The sequence below is a fragment of the Arachis hypogaea genome, chromosome 3 (genome assembly GCF_003086295.3).
Source record: "Arachis hypogaea cultivar Tifrunner chromosome 3, arahy.Tifrunner.gnm2.J5K5, whole genome shotgun sequence".
NCBI classification, from domain to species: Eukaryota; Viridiplantae; Streptophyta; class Magnoliopsida; order Fabales; family Fabaceae; genus Arachis; species Arachis hypogaea.
This window is the reverse complement of record NC_092038.1, coordinates 129,455,589-129,483,480: the sequence shown is the minus strand read 5'-3', so window position 1 is coordinate 129,483,480 and position 27,892 is coordinate 129,455,589. Positions and strand designations below refer to the sequence as shown.

Sequence of the window (27,892 nt, the reverse complement as noted above, 5' to 3'; positions counted from 1 at the left end):
GGATTAATAAATTAACTACTAGACTAATTTAAGATAATTTCAATTTTTTATTATAAAAATTTTGATATTGTATGATAAATTATTTATTCTAAAAGCTTAAACAGTTGAATAGATATAAATGAATGATTGGACGTATATATATATCTTGCACTTTGAGAGAAAAATAATTCAGGTGCATTCGACTTTACGTAAAGTTGATATTTGAGAGCCGTTAGATGAAAATTTAGTCAAATCAGTTAAATTATTTAATGGCTCTCAATTATCAGTTTCACATGAAATCGACTACACTTGAGTTTTCACAAAAATATATGTTGGTTTGCTCTCGTTGAAATTAAAGGTAGTGAGATTTTTGTGTGTAAAACCAAATTTGTTAGAATATTTTAATAGTAGATTAGAATTTTGATAATTTATTGGAGCAAAATGGAACAATAATTGAGGAGAGGGAATAAGAAGGAAGTGCTTAAAAAAACCAAATTAAAGGAAATAAAGCAGCTTCCCTTGAATTTCTTTGCGACCAAGACTCTAGACGCGTGGATTGTTGGCTACCGTCGATTCTAGAAGTTCATAGCTTCATTCGCTCATTAATATATAAGACAAACGAATCAGAACATACACACAAACGTGCATGCATATTATTATATTCAATTCATTTCTTATTTTTGTGCTTCATTTTCAAGTGTAATCTTCTATAGTTTATTAGTGTATGTGGTCATAGTGTTTTCACCAAAATGCTCAAACAAAAGTGGTTTGTTCTCGTCTTTGCTTGTCTCCTATTAATTTCTCCCAAACCCTATGCCGTGGAAGCCAGGCAGCTTCTAACCATACACAAAAAAGGTAATATGTTATATATTTTATATTTTACATTACAGTAAATTTGTGATTTATATAAATAAAATTTAATTTTAATGTATTAAGAATGTAAAATATTTTAAATAGTTGTGCAATTACAACTACTTTTTAGATAATCATTTCAGACAGCTAATAAAAATAATAGTTTTATGTGATAACGTTACGTAATTAAATACCTGCGTAAAACTATTTTACATTGATAGTACATCAACATTAAGTTTATAAAAATATACACAAAATATATATATCATAAATATATTTTATGCGATTTGATTAAAATATACTCGAAAGATTGTTTTTTATGGACAAAAGTAACATACCATTAGTAAATTTGTAAGATCTGATGAGTGTATTTTTACCCATCAAAATTAATTTTTTAAATATACTTTGATATTTATGAATTTTGATATATATTTTTGTCTATGATCATAAACTAGGTGTATTTTTATTCATTTATTCTTTATATTATAGGGCTTAGGAGTTTTTTGGTTCAATATGTTTTTGATTAATAAATATGTATGTATGTTTATAATAGGGTATTACTCAAAGGGTGAAGGTTATTATGTGAGTTTGGGGGTTGTGTGCAAGTGCTGTGATGGTAAAGATGGAAAATGCAGAAACTCTACTACTTTGGATGACGCTTGCTCCAACCTTGTGTGCAAACCATGGAAATACTAGATAGCTACCTAAGTTATTATTATTAGGAATATTATATTTTATATATAAAGACACAATAAATAGATCATGTGATAGCAACATCTATTATTTAACGAAAGTTGGATATTTTTCTTAAAAGATAATGAATGAATAAATAAAATAAGTTCTACAGAATTTCTTTTCCACGCACATTATATATTAACTTCAATTATCTTATTATTTATAAGTGAATTCTAGCTAAATCCATCTTAAATTAAGAATTTGCTACTCTGATAATCTCAATGACATGTTTTATTATTATTGAAGGAATTTAATTGAATCATTATAATTAATATTAACCAGATTTTACACATCCACATAGCCAATAATAACTAGAGAAAAATCATTAACTACATTTTTTTGCTGTGAATTAACCATGAACTACTTAAACAATGCTAATAATATTTTGGGTTTGAATCAGATTTGCCACTGGAGGCCACCACAAATTTTTTTAACCCCAAATTTGTTTGGATAAGTATCACTGGAAAATAGATTCTGGAGAGTGGAAGCTTTTTTTTTTTTTTCAAGTTCCTTAGTTCACATTAAAAACTTATCGTTTCAATGTTTTCTCACAGTCATTAGTAAATAATTAAAAGGATTAATCATCCACAAGTATGACCAAAGAATATTTGATTCAATGGTTAATTCTCTCTTTTCTTTTTATTTTTTGTGTGGCTGAAAAAGATTAAAGGATTGGATAGTTTGGGGGAAAAAGTGAAATTAAAAGAGAGAACTTTTATAAAAATCCTTGTAATTTGCAGAAATTATTCAATTTTAATTGGCTGATTTGATTATTCAAACTCAAGTTAAAGAGATAGTTAATATCAATTATGATGATTCAATTAAATTCCTCCAATAATCATAAAACATGTCATAAAGGATAGTAAAAAATTTTTAATTAATTAAGAGAGAATTCATTAGAATTTAGTTTACTTATATCAAGTTTATTAAGAAATTAACCAAAGAAAAAACAATTAACTTTACTGACGGGAGTTAACTCTAAAATTTAAATCTTAAATCATAAATTGTAATAGTTAAATTTTGATTATTTTATTTTATTTATTTTTATTTAAATTTTAAATGTTTTTATTTTTTTAGTTTTGGAGTTTTTTAAAATTTTTTTCAAATGTTAACTTATTTTCAAATTTGTTGACTGAATTAATTAATGTGGTACTTTTCCTACATATATTCATACCAAACTTGTATGATAAATACTTGCTAGCAATATATAAACTATATTGATAATAATACAAGGTGCTTGTTAATTAATAAAAAAAAACAACTTCATCAATTTTCACTACTCATTAGTGGTTTTGAACTCAAATAATTGAATTTATATGTACACCATCAGTAAGTACTCTGATCAGCAGAGCAGACATACACAAGACTCAAAAAGTCAAAGCTCCATGGAAGCTTCTTGTAAGACGAAGACTTTTTGTTTCTGATGAGCTTGCAACAAAATCATGTGTTCAGAGAACCCTAGTTATAATAGTTAAAAGGATAAACTAGGTGATCGACATTTTTAGCGATAGAAATAAATGGAGAATTAGCCAATGTTGATTTAAATATATAAATACAAAAATAAAAAAAGTATTAATCACCTAATATTTTTCGTAATTAGATTCTCATCAATCCTGTTAGTAGAGGACGTAATACAAAAATTTAAGAAAATGAAACGCTTTATTTTAAAATGGTGGAGAGAGGTAACACTAATAAGATTTGTTACAATTTTAATAATGCAACAGCAATCATTTCACTGTATTATATAGAGGAAGAACTTGTTTTCTTCGTTTTATTTGTTTTCACCACTCAATTTCTGAACCAACAAATTAAATGGATATATATATATATATATATAATTATTCATGTAATTTAGAATTAGTAATTTCATGATGCAATATATATCAAAATTTTATATTTAAAAGATTTAGAGTTTAATCTTTAATGAAAAAAATATAACATAAAGCAAAGAGAAAAAAAAAGATTTATACAAAAAAAATAAGTAAACTAAAAAAAAATCTTTTTTAAGGGAGATTTTAGATATATTACCTTTTTTAACTTCTGCTATCAATTTTAATTTTTGGGATGAATAATTTTTAAACCGTCACTAATTGTTTACCTGCGATCTATCTTCCAATGTTTGATTTAACCGCTGCAATATATTTGACGGCAGTTGAAAACAGCTGCAAAATAGATTTAGAAACCGTCGCAAAATGTCAGTTTTATTGTACTGTGCTAAGTGCTAATATAAAGTCTTTTGACTATATTGTCTTTTTTAATTATATTGTATTTTTTTTGTTTCTCAAAATATGAAAACTATTCAGGGTATCTATTTAGGGTTTTCTTATTTTTTAGTTTTATAAAAGTACTATGAAAATAAAATAAATGTGTTTTCTAGAGAAAGTGCCTCAACTTTTTTAATTTGCGTTTTGGAGTTTGGAGAGCGGGGATACGAAATCAACATTACAATTTAAAAACATTACATTAATTAGGGCACAAAATTTAGAGAAGAAGGCATATTTGTTGATTCAAAATATGGAGATAATAATTGAGTTAGTTATGTCATAAATGATAATAAAGGAATGGTAGGTGCGTGTTTAACCCATACATGCATACACGAGTCGAGTCCCATCAAAGGCAGCTACAATAATTTGAACGTCAAACGCGTCTTTATTTTAGAGAATGTAAATTCATAATCTATGGATATGAGCATTATTATTATTTGCGAATCAACCACGTTAATAATACAAATATTCTGCTTCCTTCTCTAAATTCCCACTTTCGACTTGTCATCTCCATGTCTTTCGTTTTGATGCTGTGTTCATATATCATCAAATGAAATTCAAATTTTTAGACATGTCGCCAAACTCGCAAGATTACAAGTTTTTCCCTTTCTTAGCTTCAATTTAAAAAAAATAAATAAAACTCACAAATGTGATACATTTATAATTTAGATATATTAATTTTCGTATTATAAACAACGGGATGTAATTCTTTAAAAAAAAATTACAGAACGGTTCTTTTAACGATATAATAGTAATTGATAATTGGATAGACTTTGATTAAGAATAAAAACAGCTCAAATCAAACTACGTTTCACTTTAATAAGCTAAATTTATAACGCAATTAATTAGTTTAAAGTTGACCTAGAGTCTTGTAGAAAATGATTTTTTTTCAAATTTTTTTTAATTATTCGATAAAATATGATTTCTTACTTTATATTATTTAAGTGAAACAAAAAATAAACATGTAAAAAAATATATTAAATGATTAAAAATCATATTTTACTAAATAATTTAAAAAAATGAGAGAAATCACTCCCAAATCTTGTATAACCTATTATTTCTAACCCTAATTCTCATATCATAATAAGATTAAAATTAAATATTCCAGACTCGATTCTAAAACTAATTAAATAAGTGAATATTATCTCATATTTATACTAGAAGTTATATGATTGATAGATCTAAAATTTGTATTATATATATAGCAGCTAATTTCCTTACATAATACTTTTATAAATCAATTCACTGTATGTTAAATAGAGTAGTGTGATGAGACAACGTAGAATTCAATGACTAATGAAATTAAATTATAATTAAAAAAAAGGAAAAGGAGTATATAATTGTGTTGGAAGCGGTAGACTTTTTTTTTGTGTGTGCGTATAATATAACGGTATTCAGCTTATCCCACACAAATTAAATTATATTAGTGATTAATTTTAGGTGAGTTTATCTAACTTCCTCTAAATCAACATATACATTATCTTCTATGACGTGGCCAGGGCGGAGTTATTCATACAAAAAAGAGGCAGTGTCCTCCAAATTTTAATTTTTTTTTATAAATTATGTGTAACTTTTGGTTTAATCTTCCTTAAAATTTTAGTTTTAATTCTTTTATATTAAAAAATTAAACTTTAGTCCCTTTTTAAATTTTATCCTAGCTCTGTTTCTGGACGTGGCACATTTTAATTGGATGTTTAGTTTTAATTTGAATTAATTTAGCCCAATAAAAATTAACATGTTAACTAAAATAGGGTCATTTTATAATTAAATATTTTTTAAAATTGATGATTATATAATTTTTGTAAATATTAAAAAGTAAATTCATATGTTTTTTACTAAATCAGTATTAATTTGATTCGTTCCACCCTTCCATTAAAGAACACCTCCCTTAGTGAGTGAAGAACATTTCCTCCCTTCTACTGTTTCTTCCTACTCAAATTCATTTCTACTAAGCTTCGTATCACCTTTTTAATTTTTAGTTATTTTAGAAAATGTATACATGTATTTGACTGGAACGCAATTTATGCACCTTCAATGGTAGATTTTCGATTAAACAAGTTTTATGGGACAGAACTAGATATTTGGCTTCTATACGGTACAAAGACTCGTATCTTTTTATTAGAGGACTTCCCCGCTTAGATATATTGTGAGATCGAAAGATTATGATTCACTGGTTGCTTTTTTTTTTTCTCTTTATTTTTTTCTTTTTGTAAGACATGCCTGTTATCCTCCCATCTTGTGACATTCTCCTCATATTAATGATACATTTCTTTTCAAATCTGATATAATTTCTCATCACATTTTTTTTAAGACATGCCTGTTATCCTCCCATCTTGTATCATTCTCCTCATATTAATGATACATTTCTTTCCAAATCTGATATAATTTCTCATCACAAAAGCTTACAGTTCTAAAACATGACAAACCAAGATTGGACCGGAAAGTTGAAGTTTACAAACTTAGATTGATAGGATTCATTGAAGCTAGATATCAAATATTCACTCATTAAAAGTAGAGCAGGTCCTAGAGTTGATCTTGCTGTTTCCACTGCATTAACTAATGTCTTTTCTGAATTAGAGTTTTCTGGAAGAATGATTTAGGAAAAAAAGAAAGATTTAATTTTTAATATTTTAGTAAATTATACAATTACCCATTTTAAATTATAATTTAATTTTAAAATAATTTAATTATAGTTAATATAACAACTAATTAAATAACGATATGTCACAAAAGATAATTTATATGTTATTATAATAAAAAAAAATATAGTAGAATTTACCTTAATTTTAGTATATATACCTAATATGCTTAATAAGATTATTAATGTTCCAAAATTCTTTTTGCAATTAATATGCAACTTGACAATTATTAAAAGTAACAATAATACAAGTTGCACCAAAGAAACAAAAGCATATGATCATATATATGTACGCTGTATTATTATTAGCATCTTTTGAAATTACGTTGTGTGCTTCTAAATTGCATCTGTGTATTTTTTTTTTAACTAAGCTGATTGCGCTGAAGACTGAAGAGCTAAAATAATATCTGTCATATATTTATTTACTATACGTATTCATCAGTTTACAAGATTATTAATGTTCCAAAATTCTTCTTGCAATTAATGTGCAACTTGCAATTAATTAACAGTAACAATAGTGCAAGTTGCACCAGAAGAACAAAAGCATATGATCATATGTGCCCTGTTATTATTAGCATTTTTTGAAAAATTACTTTATATGCATCTAAAATATGTATGCTTTTAAATTTTAAATTTTTATTTTAGAAAATAAAGTATAATTTTTTATTTTTTAATATTTTTTATATTTTTTTAAATTTATTTATAAAATAAAGAATAAAAAATTATAATTTACTTTTTAAAATAAAATTTAAAATTTAAAAAATTTAAATTCATTTTTTTAACTCGGCTAATTGCACTGAAAACTATAAAACTAAAATATCTGTCGTATATTTATTTATTATATATGTATTCATTAGTTTACAATTTTTTAAAAGATAAAATTTAAATAAATAAATGTATGCATTATCATCAAATTAAATAATTATATGTAGTTATACATATATATATATATATATATATATATATATATATATATATATAATATGAATCTCGCATCTTTGTTAGTTCATAACTCAAATTTGTTACATAATTTTAAATTGTTGAAATAATATTCATTCTAATAAACCCTATATTGTTACATAATTTTAGTTTCAAATTTAAAAAATTTAAAACATAAGATCTAAAAATATAAAATTAAATGAATATTTGATTTAAAAGATATGATAAGCACAGCTTAGAGAATAAGTATATAATTTTTTATTCATAGAAATATAGTATTAGAAACACTATTGAAAGGAGTTTTGGGGAGATAAAAAAAATGTAACACCCTAACTATCAGAAGTTACGCTTCCGGCTGCGCTATTTTGATAGTAAAAAGTATTACGATTACTTTACATACTAAATATTAAATAGGAGCCTGTGACTCGACACTGTATCGCTGATTTCTTTGAAAATTGGAAATTAATACCTTATCTTAAGAAAAATACAAGCAGACATAGATTCATATACAAGACTCTTTACATAATAACTCATAATAATATATACATATAAAACATACAATTCCTATCCCTCTTACAAATTTGTAATAACAAAGACGAGGGAAGAAAATAAACTAATTAATACAACAACATATAAACCAAACGCAGTATAACTCTTCTTAATGCTTCTCCATCCGGTTCTTGAAAAGGTAAAGCTATAGGGGGTGAGAACCTAACCACACGGTCTCACCACATAGTTTCAAAGTTGTCATAAAAAGATATTTAATAAGCAAAGTATTTTCAAGCTCAGTGATTATCATTGCCTTATGAATCTTTTAAAAACCAATAGGAAATCGTTCAAACATTTTTGAAGAAATAATATTTAATCTTTTAGAAATCCGAAACCTTTTCTTTCTTATAAGAAAAATCTCAATCAGAAACTAACCACGCAATCAAACAACACAATCATTAATTCAGTACCAAAGTTCATTCTCAAATGTAGCACGTCAGGACAAACACAGACAAGACAGACAAGGAAAGCACAAGTAGATAGCAGTTACAGCAAATAGTTCAAGTAGCAGTTAAAAACAGTTTAGCAATTAGGCAAACCAAAACAAGTTCAAACCCAAGCAAAGCATACAAATGCATATGATGCATGCCTGTCCTATGGCTGATGAGGCTCATCTGTCGGTTATCCAGCCAACCCGACAAGTCTGAATTATCCTTAGACTGTCCCCCGACGTGCATCCCCAAGAGTCTATGCATAGTTTTTTCTCAAATAATCAATATTGCTCAATGGGGGTAACATTCCCGAAAATTTATATAGTGCCCGGTCACACTTACATCGTAGGGTCAACAGAGTATCGAGTTTTCAACCTGGTACACGTGGTGGCTAGCCATGGTACTTTATCCAGGAAACCTCGTATCTCAGATAATTCAAATTCATAAGCCAAATGAATAATTCAAAGATCATATTTCAACATTTTCAATCCATATCTCAACATTCTCATTATTCTCAATATCATCATCATTCATCAATCCAAATCTCATTTCCAAATTCATTCAAAAACCATATTTCAAAGAAAATTCTCAATCATCCTTCTTTTCATTCCGTTCACTAACAATTTCCAATCCAAAACATAACTCTTCCTTTGATAAATAAGGTAATTTTAAATCATATAATACTTAAAACCTTTTAAAATAACTACTCCCAATGAAACTTCTAATTTTATAAAATTTTGGCAACATCTCCTCTAAAACTCAGATTCTGCGACACTTTTCGGGTCCCAACCAAACCAAACCAAACGCCTGCTAATCAGTCAAATCACTTCCAATAACCATTATCACAACAACACTCAATCCAAGAAAATTGCAAATTCCAGAATTCAATCAACCAATTCTATAAATCGCAATTTAAACCAATTTCAACCAACAACATCAATCAATATTTAAGAATTCTCGGTCTTCTCAAACAGTTTCAAACCAAACCATTCTTCAAACATTTTTCGAATCATTTCCAAAATAGCAAATCATTCTCAATAAATAACCTGTTTTCAGATATCAAGTCCTTTCCAAATTTATTTTTAAAATCAAATTCCGATACCAAATCAGGTTTAATATCAAATCAAATCTTAATATTAAATCTTTTCTAAAATCAAACTGTTTCCAAAATTGACCTAAAAGTCAATAATAAATCTTCTCTAATAATTCAAGGAAAACCACTTTAACAACATCAATCAACTAATCCAAATATCCACTTTCTCAATCGATCAGTTTATCAATCAAACTAATAATCTCATTCAACCAAAACAACTCAATTTAATCCATAAGACTCACGAAATCACAAAAAATGTATTTTACGCGTTAATATCGATTTATAACAACCCTGTAATGTAAAATAGATTTAAGAAAAACCCCTACCTTGACTCATCGAAACCATAACTCAAAATGCGCCAAAGAAACCATTTCTCTTAGCCCGAAACCAACAGTTACCGCAAACTCAGTCCCTGATCACTTTCGCAGCACTCACAGCAACTTAAAAGCGACACGCAACACTCAAAACACAACCCTACGTTACCAGAACCTTAGAATTTATAACCAAACATAACAGAATATTAACATGGGTTTTCGAAACATAAATACTTACCGAACTAAGAAAATGAAACAGTGGCGGTCGCTGAATCCGTTTGGCGGCAGCTCCGGCAGCCACCTCGAACGGCAACGGCAACCAGAACTTAAAACCTAACCGGCGGCAGATCTCAGTGGTGGCAGAGGTGTTCTCTGGCGGCAGAAGCGGCGGTAACCCCGACGGCGGCACTGACAACGACGGCTCCTTCCGGTGACTACCCAACCACGGCGATCGCAAGGAAGCCATGGCAGCGGCGGCAACAAGCTCCTCTCCCGTGGGCTCCTTCTCTCTCCTGCGTTTGGCTCGGCGGTGATGGAGATCTCTTCTCCTTCTTCTACCCGCGACCAACCTTGACGGTGACGGACCCAGAGGCGGCGACGACCACACGCGCAGCAACAACAGCCCGCGATGATGACGATGGCGGTGCAGCATGGTGGTGGCGTGACGGACGGTGGCAATGGCGCAGGTGACACAACAGAGGCGGTGCGGACAGCTCCTCCCTCCCTGGCGCTCTTCCTCTCTCACGGGTCTTCCTCTTCTCTTCCTCGGTGGCCCCCTTCCCCGCTTCCCTTCTTTTCCTCACTCTTTCTTCTTTTCTTTCTTTCTTGAGTAAACTACCATTTCTACCCATGGAAGTTGAAAACGCTGACAAATCTACCCACAAGAGATGGAAACTACCAAATGTAGCCATCACTCATGAGTTCTATGGGACGAAACTAACCAATCCATATTCCGGCGTTGACTCCGACAGTAACACTCCCTACGTGGCACTTCACGGCGTGACATGGCTTGGTGGGCTGCACACGTGGATTGGTGACATATCTGACCGTTATAATGTACCCTCAACCCCAAAATTTCCCAAATTCAAACCTTCTTTCATCCAAAGCACGAACCCTAGATCGACAATAATCTTCGAAATTATACCAATGTCGAGGCGAAGACTCTTTACTCCACCTTCGAATGGCAGCGCTAGTGTGTCTGGAAGCTCAATTTCAAAACGGGTGCATGATAGGAAGTTCAGTGGCAGATGTTTCTGTGGTCAGGGGGTGACGCTGTTACAGTCGGGGACGGCGATGAATCCTGGGAGATGGTTCGTCCGTTATCCCAATTGGAATGTAACCCGTTGTACACCCTGTTTTGTGGGTGTTGAATGTGCATCTGATTTTAGTTTTTTTTTGCCATGGATAGAACTCGGACTGCAACTTATTTGCATGGGTAGACGAAATCGAAGGGCAGTGGGAGGGTTTGAGGAGAGCACTGTCGGAAAGAAAGATGCAGGAAGATGTTGATGAGGATGAGGCTGAAATGAAGATGCTCACCATATTAGGGAGCTTTGAAGCTAAATTTAGCAAAATTAGGTTTTGGCTTCTGGTGATATCAATGGCTGTGGTTTGTAATGTTGTGTGCGCTGTGTATCTGATTCTTAGGAGGGTTTGATCCTTATCAGTTGTTAGTCTAAGATCATGACAAAATTACCCATGATCGATTCTAAATATGTCAATTGTGCACACATGGTTTCCAATTAATGTCAGATGTAGTCTTATAAGTTATATAACATACATAAATTATCTGGAACTAATTGCAAATCTTGTTTACTTTCTGGTCCAAAATAACATCAAAGACAGGCATAAACTCCAGATAAGTATGTACTAAATGGGTGACAAAAATGTGTAAGATACTGATAAGAGTTATCAAAACATAAACAAAATGAGGCAAAGTATGTGACATGTCCAACAATTGTACGATAAACTGCCAACAGGATTACAAAAAACATAACTAATCAACTATTGCTTCATGGAATTGGAGTGGAGTTGCTGCTTCCGCTTGACCCCTTTTTCAAGTGTGCAGTTGTTGACCCTTTTTTGGCTGGTGGATGGAAGGCTGGCTGCGGCCACCTCCTTGAGGTTGATACTCTAACTGTGGGAGTTGGCATGAATTCTATGAACCTTGAAGTAGTACCCTGGGAGGCAACTTGCATAGTTTGAGGAGTCACAGTGGGTGGCACATCAGTGGCTGGCGGTGATGGACTAGTAGTAGTTGCCTAGTTGGTGTTGTTGGATTTAGGGTAGGCTGAGGAGGTCGTGGTTGCTGACTAGTTGGTGGTGGTCTCCTCACATTCTTCTTCTTCTTTGGTGGCATTATTGTGGTGGGTGGCCTAATTGGAGGAGACATGGCTGGATTAGGAATGGGTTGACGAACTGGGGTGGTCTCCTATTCAAATAGAAACGTATGAGTGACATAATGAAATAAAACTTGTAAAATGGGATTGCAAAATAAATCAATAGAGTTACAGGCGGGGGCTGAGTTGCTGCTGCTTCAGCTACTTCAATAGCTTCAAGAGTTTCCTTCCAGAACGTCTCCTCTAGTCTTGCTGCCTCCACTTTGTCATCTGCAGCAGGTGGGTGTTGACTTGCACTTTGTTCCCCAGCACTCCCTGCCATTGCCTCCTTTTTCTTGGAACAGCTGCGACTGTTATGTCCAGTCTGCAGTAACATATGGCATGAATTCATAAGGTGGAGCATCAATTCATAAGTAATGCAACATATGAAGTATGATTTACCTTTAGGCAATACTTGCAGGTGATGGGGCCATACTTTCTGGGGGCCCTATGTGGATCTGGGGTGGGTTCCTTTGGGGCGTCGTTCTTTTTTTGTCCCTTTTCGACTTTGGCCTCCCAATTTGCTTCTTGTATACTGGTGGCAGTACAGGTGGTAGGTCAACATGCTCCCAGTATTCTTGACTTGAAACAGGCTGGATGACGAACTGGTATGTGCTGTTATATACCCCATGGAAAGCCAGTTGTGTGCATGTTCCTCTGGCCGCCTATTCTAGTATGCAAGGGCAGCACATGCATGCTTACATGGCAAGCCAGTCAGATGCCAACATCTGCAACTGCAAATCCTTTTTCCTATGTCCACCATAACCTTATGTGGCAAGCACTAAACATCATACACATTTCCAGGATCATCTCCAGTGGAAAATGGCCGCCACTTATTGCTCTCCCTTTTCTCTTTTTCCAGCCTACTCTGCTGTACCGGAGTGATGACTCTGTTATACCCCCACCAATGCCTTCTTGTTTCTAGCAATTATGCTCATCATGTAAACCCTAACCTCTTCCAGCATAGTTATAATAGGCTTCCCTCTCATCTTCTTGATCCTAGAATTGAACGATTCACAGTTGTTGTTCGTGTAATTGTCAGACTTTGGGTATTCGTTAAAACCAGACCTACTCCATTGACTTGGAGAGATCTTGTTCAGATACTCCCAAGCATGGGGATTAACCCGTCTGATCCGATCCAGTACAGCATTGAACTCTTGGGAGGTTGTGGCCTTGGCACACCTCCACATTACCATCTTCAACTCTGTATCACCCCACTATTTTCTGAAGTTCTGCCATATGTGCATAGCACAATATCTATGATGAGCACTTGGGTTTACTTCACGCATAGCAGGGATGAGGCCCTGGTGGGGAAAAGTAAAGCAAGTATATGATTATCCCATATGAAGGAAAATATATATGACAGCAGTAACTATTTAGAGAACATTGTAAATCACTAATTATAAAGACATACACGAACAATGAGAATTGAGGCCATTACCTTCTGCATGTCTGACATGAAGTTGATTCCATTGATAGCTGCGTCCTCTAAGTCTTCTTGGAGAAGTTTGAGAAACCACTTCCAACTATCCTTGCATTCGCACTCCACCACAGCATAGGATATAGGGTATATCTGGTTATTGGCATCGTGGCCTATCGCAGTTAACAACTGTCCAGGGTAGTATCCCTTTAGAAAAGTACCATCTAACCCGATAAAAGGCCTACAGCCAGAAGAGAAGCCCTTCGTACACCCTTCCAAGCATATGTAAATCCTTTTGAATTTATGCCCAGTGCCTTCGACATAATCAGTGCTAATCCTTACGGTGGAGCCAGGGTTGGTCCTCATTATTTCATTAGCATAGTCCCGAAGAAGTGCATACTGAGCTATCTCTGAGTTTTCTATTAGTTCTTTTGCCTTCACCATTGCACGGTATATCTTCCTCTCATTGACAATCACATCAAACTCCTTCTTGAAAAAATCCTGTGCCTGCCTTTGAGTCATGTCTGGATGGTCACGGATCTTGTCCTCAAGCTCCTCTACAACCCATTTTCCATCTGCAAATTTGTTCTTATTAACTCTGCTGCAGGTATGTTCGTTGACAAAGGTCTTCACTTGGAAGCTTGATGGAAACAACCGTTTTGCACAATATATCTGCCATGGGCAATCCTCGTCATAACATATGGCCTTGCACCTACTTGAATCAACTCTTGGAAAGAATATGCTTCGCCCTATGTTGATGTTGAACTTCCTAACTGCCTTCTTGAAATGCTCCAGATTCTCAAAATCCATGCCACGCTCCAACCTTACCTCCCTTACTGGAGCATCTGGATTAGCTTGAGGAAATGTTGCTTGCTGACTGTCTTCATCATCACTTGCAACAGAATCCAGCTCTTCAGACTCGTAACAATGCATCCCTGCAGTTGCCTCAGACATATCTTCACCTTCCACAGGTATAAAGATTGAAGGATGCTTGTTTGGATCCTGGTTAGGTATGAAGGTTTGCCCTGATAGAGGAGGCCTCACTGTTGATCGTCTCTTCCGCTTCTTTGGATTACCACCACCCACTTCTGGGTTTATAAACGATTCAGGCTGTGAACTGCTAGGTTGACTTCCTTCACAAGGTGTTTCATTCTCATTTTGAATGCTCTGCTCCTGAGAATCTGGTTCGTTGTAAGGTTGTGGGATGTATTGTGTGAAAACCTCATTAGATTCAGTAAGTTCATTATCAACTGTGGGTGCTACTGACTCCGCAGAAACTGGATTTCGGTATCCAGTTTCTTCACTTCCAACTGACACACGTGGTGGTTGAGGGTCTAGAGGTGTATGGTCCAACAGCTCATGTGGAGGCAAATTGGGTTCAGTGGGTGTATCTGGGGTCGGAATGATCCTTGGTGGCTCTTCGAAGGTTACTTTTGGTGAGTGTGTGGGGACATTAGGTTGGTCACTGCCTACTTTAGGTGATTGTGTGTCTGTTGTGGTAGCATGGACATCTTTGTCAGCCGCATCATCCTCTGTTTGGGTATCCGGTCCAGGCATACCTCCTTCAGTCTCACCACTCTCTTTCCCTTCTTCTTTGGGGTTGGGGGTCTCCTAACACACAGTTTGGTTCTGCGCTTGACTGGGGTCTTAGTAACATTTAAAATCTCAATACCAGGTTCAGGTTCATTCTTTTCTTCTGCGAACTCAGGAAGGTTAATTGGATGCTCAGTGAACACCTCAACTCTCCTACCATTAGCAATGGCTGCTTCGTACATAGTCACCACATCCATGTCAAGTCTAAGCAACTTCAACCCACCATCCAACTCCTTCCCAGGTTCAAGCCAGTAAAGCTCGCTCACATCAGTGTACCCTATATCCTTTACTAAGTCATTCATGAAGAACCTATTTAGGGTATCGATATTCACTCGTTCAATCTCTATTTTCTCACCCCAACGTATGCCAGTCTCCCATCAACACCCTTTTCAAATTTTCTTCTGTGACTAATGACTAAGGTAATGTGGATAGTTGCCATCTGCAAACAGACACACCCTAATTAACAACCAAATCGTAGCAAATACAAACACACCCTAATGAAAAATCCGTTTCCACAACCATGCACCGAAAACAAGAAAACCATGACATATAGATCAACGGTAACTACTTACCTATGGATAACACCACGTAACTCCACCCGCTGAAACGATCCACACCAACAAGCTCCCTCTCTTCAATACGGAGATTGTCGTCGCCCTGGGAGGTATTCTTTGAGTGTAGAAGATGAACAGTTTCTTCCTAGGGCTCTACCCTTTGTTTTCTAAAACGCGCGAAGATGGAAAACCTTTGCTAACTGTTCATTTCTAATTTTCCTTTTTTTCAAAAAGAATTCAAAATTTAATTATTTTTTTAACTAATTGTAATTATAATATCCACGTGTGCAGCCCACCAAGCCATGTCATGCCATGAAGTGCCACGTAGGGAGTGTTACTGCCGGAGTCAACGCCGGAATATGGATTGGTTAGTTTCGTCCCACGGAACTCATGAGTGATGGCTACATTTGGTAGTTTCTGTCTCTTGTGGGTAGATTTGTTAGCGTTTTCAACTTCCATAGGTAGAAATGATAGTTTACTATTCTTTCTTTATTTCCTTTCTTTCTTAATCCCTCTCCGTATGTGTTATGTGATGTGTGGGTGCATTTGTGTTTTTGTTTGTGTGTATGTGACTGAATGATGATGATGATGATGATGATGATGATGATGATGATGATGATGATGATGAAGAAGTCAATGGTGCAAGAAGGCTGTAAATGAAGTCCATTTTGAAAGCTACACATGATTTCTAATAAAATTATGATATAATGTATAAATTTAAAATTTAATTTAATTCTTTAAAATTATTTTTAAAATATTATTTATTTATTAATTTGCTAATTAGATTTTAATTAAGTATTCTAATTTAAAATTAGAAATAATATAATTGATTTTCTTTGTTTATAAAAACTAAAGTATTACATTCCAAAATCTCAATTATTTAAATTAAATCATTTAAAATTCTTATCCTTTTATAACGGTTAAGTTGTATAATTTAAATATAAAAAATTACTCAATAATTATGAGATCAAGTAAAATTTTTAATTTAATTATCAAAACTTAACTTAATTATTTTTAATAAAATAATTTTTAAAAATAAAGACTTTAATGAATAAATAAGTCAGAATTAGCTTTTACTAAATTTTTTTCTGAAATTTCTGAATCTTACAAAAGAAATCATGTTTCTTCTACTGTTAAGGTTCTTCTCTTAATTTTCTACTTTAGAATGTTAGGAACAAATGAACAATAATGTAATATTTGTATTTTATTCTAAAAATTAAATCTTAATAATATTTTCTTTATTTTTCTTTATTTAATGAATTATGTAATTATTTAGTTTTTCTTAATATTTATTTTAACAGTTATGAATTTAGGAATTGATTTATATTTTTAATTTATGAATGCGAGTTTAAAGATTAATTAGAATAAATTAAACAAATAATTCTCATAAGCCAAAGCATGACCTATCAAAAAATTGTTTGTTTATACATAGTCTTAGAAATTCTTATTATTTAGCATCATTAGTTAGATTTAAATTAAAATTAAACTATTTTTTTATTTTGACTACAGTTAAGAATAAATCGATCATAATCTCAATAAATCAAAGAAACTAGGGAACACTAGCTAATAATTATGGAACTTGATTAGATGAAATGTTATAATAGAGTATATAGGATAAAAAATGTGAGATAGTTTTCTGGGTGATGAGTTGTTTGGCTAATTTTTTTTATTTTGATTAAATATACTTGTAATATGTTGTTATTGAAAAATTAGGTGTTTTTTTATATGATGTTTTTTTTAATTGATATTATTTAAATTGGACGGTCCAATTTGTTTGAAGAAAAAATAAACTTTCGATTTGTACTTTTAAAGTTTTTATTTTTAAAAATAAAAATCAGACGGTCCGATCTCAATATTAAAAATATCTTAATTTTCAAAAACACAAATCAAACTGATTTGTGATTGTTTGTTTAAAAAACAAAATAATACAAAAAAATTAGAGACACCAATTTATGTAACCCATAAAAACATAAAACACTTTTCACACTATTTTTTGATACACGTCTTTTTTTCACATGAAAAATAATAAGCGTAACATAATTTGTTATTAGTTAAAATTGCTGCAGTTTCTATAAATAGCAACTCATGTATTTGCAGAGTAGCTTACTTTTACTGTAATTGATTCAACTCTGATAATAGTTCATCAATACATTGTTTACTCTTTTTTTCTCATTACTTCGTTTCCTTCATGCTAGTATTAGTGTCGTCTTTCATCAATAATTTTTTTAGATATTAATCAAACTTTGGTATAACATTCAATTATTAGATTTTATGATACTTTTTAAAATACGGAATAGAACAATATACAGAGAATATATTGTCTCGTCTCAAAAATTTTAAAAAATACCAAAAAGTCTAACAATTAAATACTACACCAAAGTTTAGTTAATATCTAAAAAAATTAGCCGTGTTTTATAGATTGCATTTTTATTTTTTATTTGATTTTTAGATTTTGTATACAAAAAAGTATAAGCAATTATATAACTTTTTATGCACCCAATTGGTTAATTTATAAGCCAACTTTAAAAAAATTTGACTTTCAAATTTTAAAAGATTAGATTTGCACTCAACAAGTAAGTTCCCTCCCATTTCAACTTCTCATGTTGCGACTTTCTTCTCTAACTCTTCTCACCACTATGCCACGTCTTTCCTGTCCAACTCTTCTCGTTGCTCTCACTATACCAAATTGGCCAAATAACTACACTTAATTTGTGAACCTTTTTTTAAGGGTCTCTATTAATCAACATTGTGACACTTATACTCTTAATTTTTAAACCGTCATTGACTCTATATCTCTCTCACTATTTTTCTTTTTTTTTTAATTTTCTATTTTTTTCTAAAACTGTATTCACGGTCTCACTACTGTTTCATATGAGATGAGAAGAGATGAGAAACAGAGAAAGTCACGCAACAACCTTCACCACGCTACAGTTCGTCGTTCGTCGTTCGTCGTCGTGAATCGTGTTGGACGTTCACCGTTTGCTGTTCACCGTTCACTGTTCACTGTTGCGGTTCGCATTCACCGTTCACCGTTCGCTGTCTCCTGCATCGTTTAATTGTTCATCCAGCGACTTTTTCTTCTCTTCCAACCTCAATACTAAACACTGATGGTGGTATTTAATTGTTCTTCTACTATAATTTTTACCCCTGCAATTCCTTTGTTGTTGCTTAATGTTTGTTGTGCTGAAGTTGTTGCAATTGTTTGATCTTGGTGTTCTATTTTGTTGCAATTTATCGTAATGATTTTATCCTCATGTTCATATTTGCTATTTTCTTTGAATTCTCTTATTTCTTTTTTCCGCACTCAACATGTTCGATGAAATAATTCAACTAGATTTCTTTGAATCTCTCTTTATTATTTCTTCTCTTGATTTCTTTGATATTTTTGTGCCTTGATGACATCATGAATTAGTTAGTACTCTTCTTGAATTATGCAAATTGCTACACTAGAAATGAAAAAGCTAATTAGCTAAAAATGCTATTTGGAATAAAATATAAGTAAACTAGCTTAAGCTATAAGAAATTATAAGCCATACTAGGCGCTGAATTTAGAAAATTAAAGGTGTTTGATGGAACTACTTGAACTTGAGAAGGGGAGGGTTAAATCAAGTTAGCTCAAAACTGAAAGTTTCAAGCTCTGTTTTTACAGAAGCTAAATATGCAGGAGATTTTTTCATTTTGTCTCATGTGCAAAAAAGAAACAGAGAAGGGAAGAAGAGAAAGAGGCCAGCATGTATCTTGGTTCGGATTCTAAGTTTCATGAATCCTAAGTCCAGTCTCCACCAAAATCATGGTAGAATTTTTACTATAATCAACTGATTACAATCACCAATACTATTGAATTACAATCTAATTCAACTAGTATCTATCACTAAGCTTTCTTCACCAAAGCTCAGCTTTCCAAGTGTTGTCCTAACTTGGAAGGAGAACCTAACCAGATTCAGAAACACCAAGTGCTATCCCAACTTTGCAAGGGGAACTAAACCTTAGTTCAATAAAACCATATTACACAGAAATATTTCTTTGGCTTTTTCATGCATCTCTCTTGCTTCTTCTCTCATGGCTTTTTCAACTCACATTCACAAGTCTTTTTCTCAAATACAGAAAGATGACATTAGATAGCCATAGCAAAGAAAATCTGAAATGAAGTACAAATTGAAGGAAAATGATTTCAGCTCAAGTGTTTTGAGATGATGCTCTTGTATCACTCTATTTTTCTTGATTTCAGATGTTGAAGTGAGGTCTGTTTTATATCTTTAGCTTGCTCTTCAATTTTTCTCTTCCAATTCCTTGTCAATCTACCAGTTGGAGTTGTCTCTGCTGGCATCCAGTCCTTTTTCCATCCTGCTCCACTAACGTTGCTTGTTGGAGGGTTTGATCCACCAACCTCTATTGTCCTTGAAACTGCTGTCTTCCTTGCCATGCAAAGCACTTCCAATTTTGAGCCATTCCCACTGTTGTCCATAACTCTGCATTTTTGTTTACTCTTCCAAACTTGCTATTGATCTTCTGAATTTTGATTCTGAGTTGTCCTTGGAGTAGTGATATTTTCTTTGTGTTTTTGTTGCCTTTCTAGAGCCATAGCTGTCCCATAATTGTGTCAAATGTCCTTGTATCTTATTGCTTCGTTAATCCCCTTTTGTTCCAGCTGTCTTCCTTTTTCTATGATGAAGACAAATGCCCCTTTATCACTTTACAAATGCAAAGCCTTCTTTCTTTGCACCTTTTTCTGATCGGTGCTTGTTTAAAGACTTTGGGCTTGTGCATTGAATTGAAGCATTAAAGGAATACTTAAGCAACATTGTTGGGCTGAGAAAAGAATAATGGGCCTGCATCACTAAAACACATATTAAACTACAATTGGACTTTTAACCCAATACATGTTTGTCATCATAATTTATTTATCAAAATCAATCTTAACTCAACAATCTCCCAATTGATGACAAACATGATAAAGAGGATAAATTAATTTAAACTTCTAGCTGAATTGAGTTAAGAGTACTTCCCTTTGATGACCATCCAAACTGTTATGGTGTTGTGTAATGCTCCCTCTTAATGTTAGCATTTCTCCCCCATAACACAGCAACACATAAGACAATACATATCATTAAGCATCATCATCTATAACCTAAGCCAAATCTGACTTTTCTTTTCTTTTCTCCCCCTTTTGTCATCAATGAGGGAAATGAAAGACCCTGCATAAAATTTGTTAGTAGCTAAACACATGCAGTCTGAAGTAGTAGCAAAACAAACTGTTAGATTAGAGATGAGAGTAGCTAGGCATCAGAGTTGGAGTCATCGGAGCCTTCATCCTCATCGTCATTGTCAGTGGTGGTACACTCAGCTTCAATTTTTTTCACACAATTTCTGAAAATGTGAATGCGGCCCTTTGTCGTCTTAAGTGCAGTTTCCTCCATGCTTTCAGCTCTCTTCTTTTTAGCCCCAAATTTGATGAGAAGATCCGTCAGATTCACAAATTCTCGGAGCAAATCCTTTATGATCTTAGTCATGATTCGGATTTTGGCTAAGTTGGACTTAGGAATCAATGGATTATAACCATGAACAAGAGTTTCAGTATCCTCATCAGTGCTTCTACGCTTGGTCGCTATTCTCCTTACTACACTACCCCCCTTTAATGTAAGAATTTAAATTCCCTGAAGATCTCAGTCCCAAAATTAACATTATAATACTGAAAAAAAAAATTTATAAGTAACATGGCATAAAGCAAAGCATTTTTCGAACTCACACATGCATGCATGTGCCTCAACAAAAATGAGAAGTAGGGTTAAGGAGTGGAGAGCGGCGTGTGTGAAATGACTCATGAAGAGAAAAAAAGATAGACCTAAAGTAGTGCAAAGGTCTCAACTTGAAAAATAAAAAAATAAATCCAAGTTAAAATAAAAAATAATTATTTTAAAATCCAAGTCCAAAGTAGGCCCAACACTTTTAGACACAAGTGACCCATCTGAGAGTAGACAAGTAAACACCCTAGACCCACCAAATCTGATAAGCCTCCAACGAGTCCAAATAGCAACAAATCAAATTAATGAAGCCACTCATCATCTTCCCAGAATAGTCTCATCTCGACCTATGAGACAAAACGCTTGAACTAGAATATCAGAAGGATTAAGAAAAATTATATGAATCAAGAATGTCCAGAGCAGTTCGTAATTTGTAGAACCTCTCTTCTATCAATGGTTTAGTGAAAATATCAGCTAGTTGATCTTCAGATTTAACAAACTGAATATCTAAATTTTCATTTTGCACATGTTCTCTTATAAAAATGAATCTAACTTTAATGTACTTTGTTCTTGAGTGCAAAACAGGATTTTTTGAAATATTGATAGTACTCATGTTATCACAAAACAATGGAATATTAGATACTTTCAGTTTATAATCAGCTAACTGAGTTTTCAATCATAGTAATTGAGAGCAACAAGAGGTGGCTGCAATATACTCAGCTTCGGTAGTGGATAGTGCCACTGTTGCTTGCTTCTTTCTTGAACATACATTGAGAGATTTGTCAAGAAAGCAACACATGCCACTTGTGCTTCTTCTATCAATTCTGTCCCCAGCAAAATCAACGCTTTGTATGATGTCAGGCCTTGAGAAGGTTAGATACATTAAAGAACCAATCATTCCTCTGTAACGTGTCTCATCAACGTCTCTAGCATGTTCATCTTTGTCAAGCTTGATGTTAGGATGCATAGGGGTTTCCATTGGCTTGGCACACTCCAGCCCAAATTTCTTGACAAATTCCTTTGCATATTTTTCTTGATGCATAAATATGCCTTCTGCAGATTGCTTAATTTGCAAGCCTAGGAAGAAGGTTAATTCTCCCATCATGCTCATATCAAATTCACTTGTCATTAGTTTAGCAAAATATGCATACAAAGCCTCATCCAACCAAAAATGATATCATCAATGTTCACTTGCACAAGAATGAAATGATCATTATAATTCTTAATAAATAGAGTGGTATCAGTGGCTCCTCTTTGAAAATTATTTTTCAATAAAAATGAGTTAAGCCTCTCATACAAAGCTCTAGGAGCTTGTCTTAAACCATATAAGGCTTTAACCAGTTTGAAAACATAATTAGGATAAGTTTTGATTTCAAATCTAGGAGGTTGGGCCACATAGACCTTTCTATCTATTATACCATTGAGGAATGCACACTTTACGTCCATTTGGAATAGCTTGAAGCCACAATGAGCTGCATATGCAAGGAGCAATCTGATGGCTTTCATTCGAGCTACAGGTGCAAATGATTCATCGAAATCAATCTCTTCCTCTTGATCATAGCCTTGAGCAACCAATCTTGCTTTGTTTTGGACAATGATTCCATCTTTACCCAATTTGTTTTTGAAAATCCATTTGGTGCCAGTGACTTTCTTTCTATTTGAGTGAGGCACCAAGGTCCAGACCTGATTTTTCACAAACTGCTGCAATTCCTCCTCCATGGCTAATACCCAAGATGGATCAGCAAGTGCTTCTTAGATATTTTAAGGTTCAATCTTTGATATAAGAGCTAAGTTATTAGATTTGGCTCTTTTCAAAGATGAACGAGTAGTCATTCCTTTGGAGGGATCGCCAATGATGAATTCTTCAAGATAATTTCTCAGAAATTTTCATTCTCTTGGTCTTCTGGTTTGGGTTGAGGATTCAGGTTCCTCTTGATCAACAATGGCCTCTGCATCAATATTTTCTACTGCAACAAGAGATAATTCTAAATTGTCTCCTGCAGAAATGATATTTTTGCTACTAACAGGTGTAGTATCTTGAGAACTTGTATTTTGAGGCACTGACTCAATATTTCTGGGCAACTCAGCTTCAAAACCTGGACTATCATCAATGCAAACACTAGGAACAGAGTTAGATTCACAGAACGTGACATGCATGGTTTTCTCAACAGTTTTAGAGTTCTTGTTATACACTCTATATGCTTTGCTATAAGTGGAATAACAAAGAAAGATGCTTTCATGTGTTTTAGGATCAAATTTTCCTAAATTTTCTTTGATATTCAGTATGAAACATTTGCAACCAAACACATGAAAATAACTAAGATTGGGAGGATGTCCTTTCCAAAACTCATATGGAGTTTTCTTCAAGAACTTCCTTATGAGAGTTTGATTCAAAACATAGCAAGCTGTATTCACAGGTTCAGCCTATAAGAATTTGGGAACTTCATATTCACACAACATAGCTCTAGCCGTTTCTTGTAAACTTCTATTTCTTCTTTCCACAACACCATTTTGTTGTGGTGTTCTAGGACATGAGAAGTTGTGTGATATGTCTAGTTCATTACAAAAAGATTCAAAGTATTGATTTTCAAACTCTTTGCCATGGTCACTTCTAATTGAAACAATTTTTAAACTCTTTTCATTTTGAATCTTCTTGCTGAATTTTTCGAAAACAGAAAATGCTTCATGTTTATGAGCTAGAAAAAACATCCAACCAAACCTAGTATAGTCATTCACAATAACCATACCATAACTTTTTCCTCCAAGACTTCGAGTCCTAGTTGGTCCAAACAGATCAAGATGCAACAACTTCAACGGTTTCTTAGTTAAGACGTCTTCCTTAGGTTTAAAAGAGGTTTTTATTTGTTTACCCATTTGACAAGCATCACATGTGATGTCTTTATCAAATTTGATATTAGAAAGACCTCTTACTAAGCCTCTTTTAACAAGCTTAGAGATTTGGAACATGCTAGCATGTTCTAATCTCTTTTGCCACATCCATTTTTTAGATTTCATTGCAGAGAAACAAGTTACATTTTGAATCTTAAGATCATCTAGTGTGAGTCCATAAACATTGTCACTTCTTTTGGCAACAAATAAAACAACCCCTGTTTTCTCATTAATGACCCTACAATCAGATTTCCTAAAGGTTACCGCATATCCAAGGTCACACAATTGACTTATGCTTAATAGATTATGCTTTAACCCATCTATTAGAAAGACACTATCAATGCAAGTAGAAAAATTTTTGCCAACCTTACCAATGGCAATTATTTTACCTTTACCATTATCTCCGAAAGTGACAAATCCTCCATCATACTTATTGAGTTTAATGCAGAAAGTATCCTTTCTGGTCATATGCCTTGAACATCCACTATCAAGATACCATATGTCCAATTTCTTCTTGGATGTAAGGCAAATCTGCATGTTCTTTAACTAACCTTAGGTATCCAAATCCATTTGGATCCTTTGATGTGAAATCTTTTTGGTCGCACAAGAGCATTAAAATCATGAACAACTTTTTATAATTTACTATCATTACCAAAAGACCTTAGAAAGATGAAACATTGTTGAGGATCATGACCTTTTCTATTGCATTTGTAGCAATGATTCTTGCTCACTGATTTTGGAGGTTTGCTGAAAATTTTTGGTTTGAAAATCTTGGAAGAGGAAGCTTCAGATTTTTTAACATTTTGTTTGAAAACAACCTTACTTTCCTCTTTAAATCCAAGTCCATATTTTTCACCACCAAATCTTTGACAAGCAAGTAATTTATCAAGATTTTAGGAACCTTGAACAAATCTTGCTAAGTCTTCATTCAGGTTTTTAATTTGTTCATTTAGCTTTTTATTTTTAGCAATCAAATCAGTGGAGGCAGTGACCATATGCTTGAGTTTGAATTTGTTTAATTTAGCTCTTAAAACATTGTTTTCTTCTTTTAAAGAATTTTCATCACAAGCTTCGGTTTCCTTAACCTTTTCCAATAGAGAATCATTTTCAGCTCTCAATGCCTCATTATCTTTCTTGCATTTAACATAATTATCTAAGAGTTTCTTAAAAGTCACAGTAATGTCTTTGATAATATAGTGCAATTCATCAATATATATGTCAGAGAGATCTACCTCATCTTCATCATCGTGATCAGCCATCAGGCATAGCTGAGCCTCTTGATCTGAGTTCTCTGAACTAGTGTCGTTCTCCAAGTCCTCCCATGTTGCCATCATCACTTTCTTCTTGTCTTTCTTGGATTTTTTGCCTTTCTTTAGTTGAGGGCAATCTGTCTTAAAGTGACATGGTTCCTTGCAGTGGTGGCATGTGAACTTGGCTTGATCTTTCTTGAAGAACTTCCTTTGTCTTTGCTTTTGAATCTCAGTAATCTTCTCATTTTTCTTTCAAAGAGAACCATTTCTTCATCTGAGAAACTATCATCATATTCTTCTTCTTTGGCTGTCATTCTTGATTTTAGTGCTACACTTTTCTTTTTGTCATCTTTGTCTTGAGACATGTGAGTAGTTTCATAGGCCAGCAGCTTGCCTCTTAGCTCATCATAGGTGATTTTGATCAAATCATTCCTTTCAGAGATGGCTGTACTTTTTACTTTCCATTTCTTAGTAAGACTCCTCAGGATCTTCCTTACTAAGGTTTCTTCAGAATAGCTCCTTCCCATGGCATCCAGATTGTTAATGATTATTGAGAGCCTCTCAAACATTTGATCGATGCTCTCATCCTCCTTCATGCTAAACATTTCATACTCCTTCATCAGCATATCAATTCTGGTCTCCATCACTTGTTTAGTGCCTTCATGGGTGAGTCTAAGCTTGTCCCAAATTTATTTAGTCATCTTGCACCTTGAGACTTTTCTATATTCTTCAAAACTGATTGCATAGTGCATTAGATTGATTGCCTTTACATTGAGTTCAACCTTATTCTTTTCTTCCTCTATCCACTCGCTGTCTTCTTTTGCCACAACTTCTTCATCAGAATTTTGCTTAGTGGAAACGTCTGGTCCATTAAGGATGATCTTCCAAATGTTGTAGTCGATTGACTGCACGAAGATTCTCATTCTCTCTTTCCAGTACGAATAGATGCTGCCATTGAAGTAAGGAGGTCTATTATTTGACTGCCCTTCAGTGAGAGTGAAGGCCATGATGTTCGGACCCATATTGTTAGCCATGGATCTTTACTCCAAGCTGTGAAGCTTGACTCCTTGAGACCTTTCTCCTGATACCAATTGATGGAACTACTTGAACTTAAGAAGAGGGGTTGAATTAAGTTGGCTCAAAACTGAACATTTCAAGCTCTGTTTTTGCGAAAGCTAAATATGTAGGAGATTTTTCCATTTTGTTTCATGTGCAGAAAAGAAACAGAGAAGGGAAGAAGAGAAAGAGGCCAGCATGTATCCTGGTTCGGATTCTAAGTTCCATGAATCCTACGTCCAGTCTCCACCACAATCATGGTGGAATTTTCACTATAATAAACTGATTACAATCATCAATACTATTGAATTACAACCTAATTCAACTAGTATCTACCACTAAACTTTCTTCACCAAAGCTCAGCTTCCCAAGTGCTGTCCCAACTTGGAAGGAGAACCTAACCAGATTCAGAAACACCAAGTGCTATCCCAACTTGGCAAGGGGAACCCGCAGATTCAATCTACCACCAAGTGCTATCCCAACTTGGCAAGGGGAACTAAACCTTAGTTTAATAAAACCATATTACACAGAAATATTTCTTTGGCTTTTTCATGCATCTCTCTTACATCTTCTCTCATGGCTTTTTCAACTCACATTCACTATCCTTTTTCTCAAATACAGAAAGATGACATTAGATAGCCATAGCAAAGAAAAATCTGAAATAAAGCACAAATTAAAGGAAAATAATTTCAGCTTAAGTGTTTTGAGATGATGCTCTTGTATCACTCTATTTTCCTTGATTTCAAATATTGAAGTGAGGTCTATTTTATATCTTCAGCTTGCTCTTCAATTTGCCTCTTCCAATTCCTTGTCCATCTACCCGTTGAAGTTATCTCTACTGGCATCCAGTGCTTTTTCTATCCTGCTCCACTAACGTTGCTTGTTGGAGAGTTTGATCCACCAACCTCTGTTGTCCTTGAAACTGCTGTCTTCCTTGCCATGCAAAGCACTTCCAATTTTGAGCCATTCCCACTGCTGTCCATAACTCTGCATTTTTGTTTTGCTCTTCCAAACTTGCTAATGATCTTCTGAATTTTTATTCTGAGTTGTCCTTGGAGTAGTAATATTTTCTCTGTGTTTTTGTCGCCTTTCTAGAGCCATAGCTGTCCCATAATTGTGCCAAATGTCCTTGTGTCTTGTTGCTTCGTTGATCCCCTTTTGTTCTAGCTATCTTCCTTTTTCCATGATGAAGACAAATGCCCCTTTATCACTTTACA

At 33.6% G+C, this 27,892-nt stretch overlaps 1 protein-coding gene and 1 long non-coding RNA gene across 2 annotated transcripts; one reads left to right on the top strand and one right to left on the bottom strand.

Moving 5' to 3' along the window:
• The first annotated feature begins 615 nt into the window (after positions 1 to 615).
• LOC140182782 (uncharacterized) lies at positions 616 to 1,680 on the top strand. Its single transcript, XR_011878904.1, has 2 exons — positions 616 to 834; positions 1,385 to 1,680. It is a non-coding gene; the product is annotated as an uncharacterized lncRNA (long non-coding RNA).
• Positions 1,681 to 23,367: 21,687 nt separating this feature from the next.
• On the bottom strand, positions 23,368 to 26,653 carry LOC140183599 (uncharacterized). The gene is made up of 5 exons (XM_072232058.1): positions 26,328 to 26,653; positions 25,952 to 26,216; positions 25,271 to 25,868; positions 24,514 to 24,689; positions 23,368 to 23,904 (listed from the first exon to the last, which is right to left on the bottom strand). The coding sequence occupies exons 1-5, from the start codon at positions 26,651 to 26,653 to the stop codon at positions 23,368 to 23,370; spliced, it is 1,902 nt and encodes a 633-aa protein (XP_072088159.1).
• Positions 26,654 to 27,892: the final 1,239 nt, after the last annotated feature.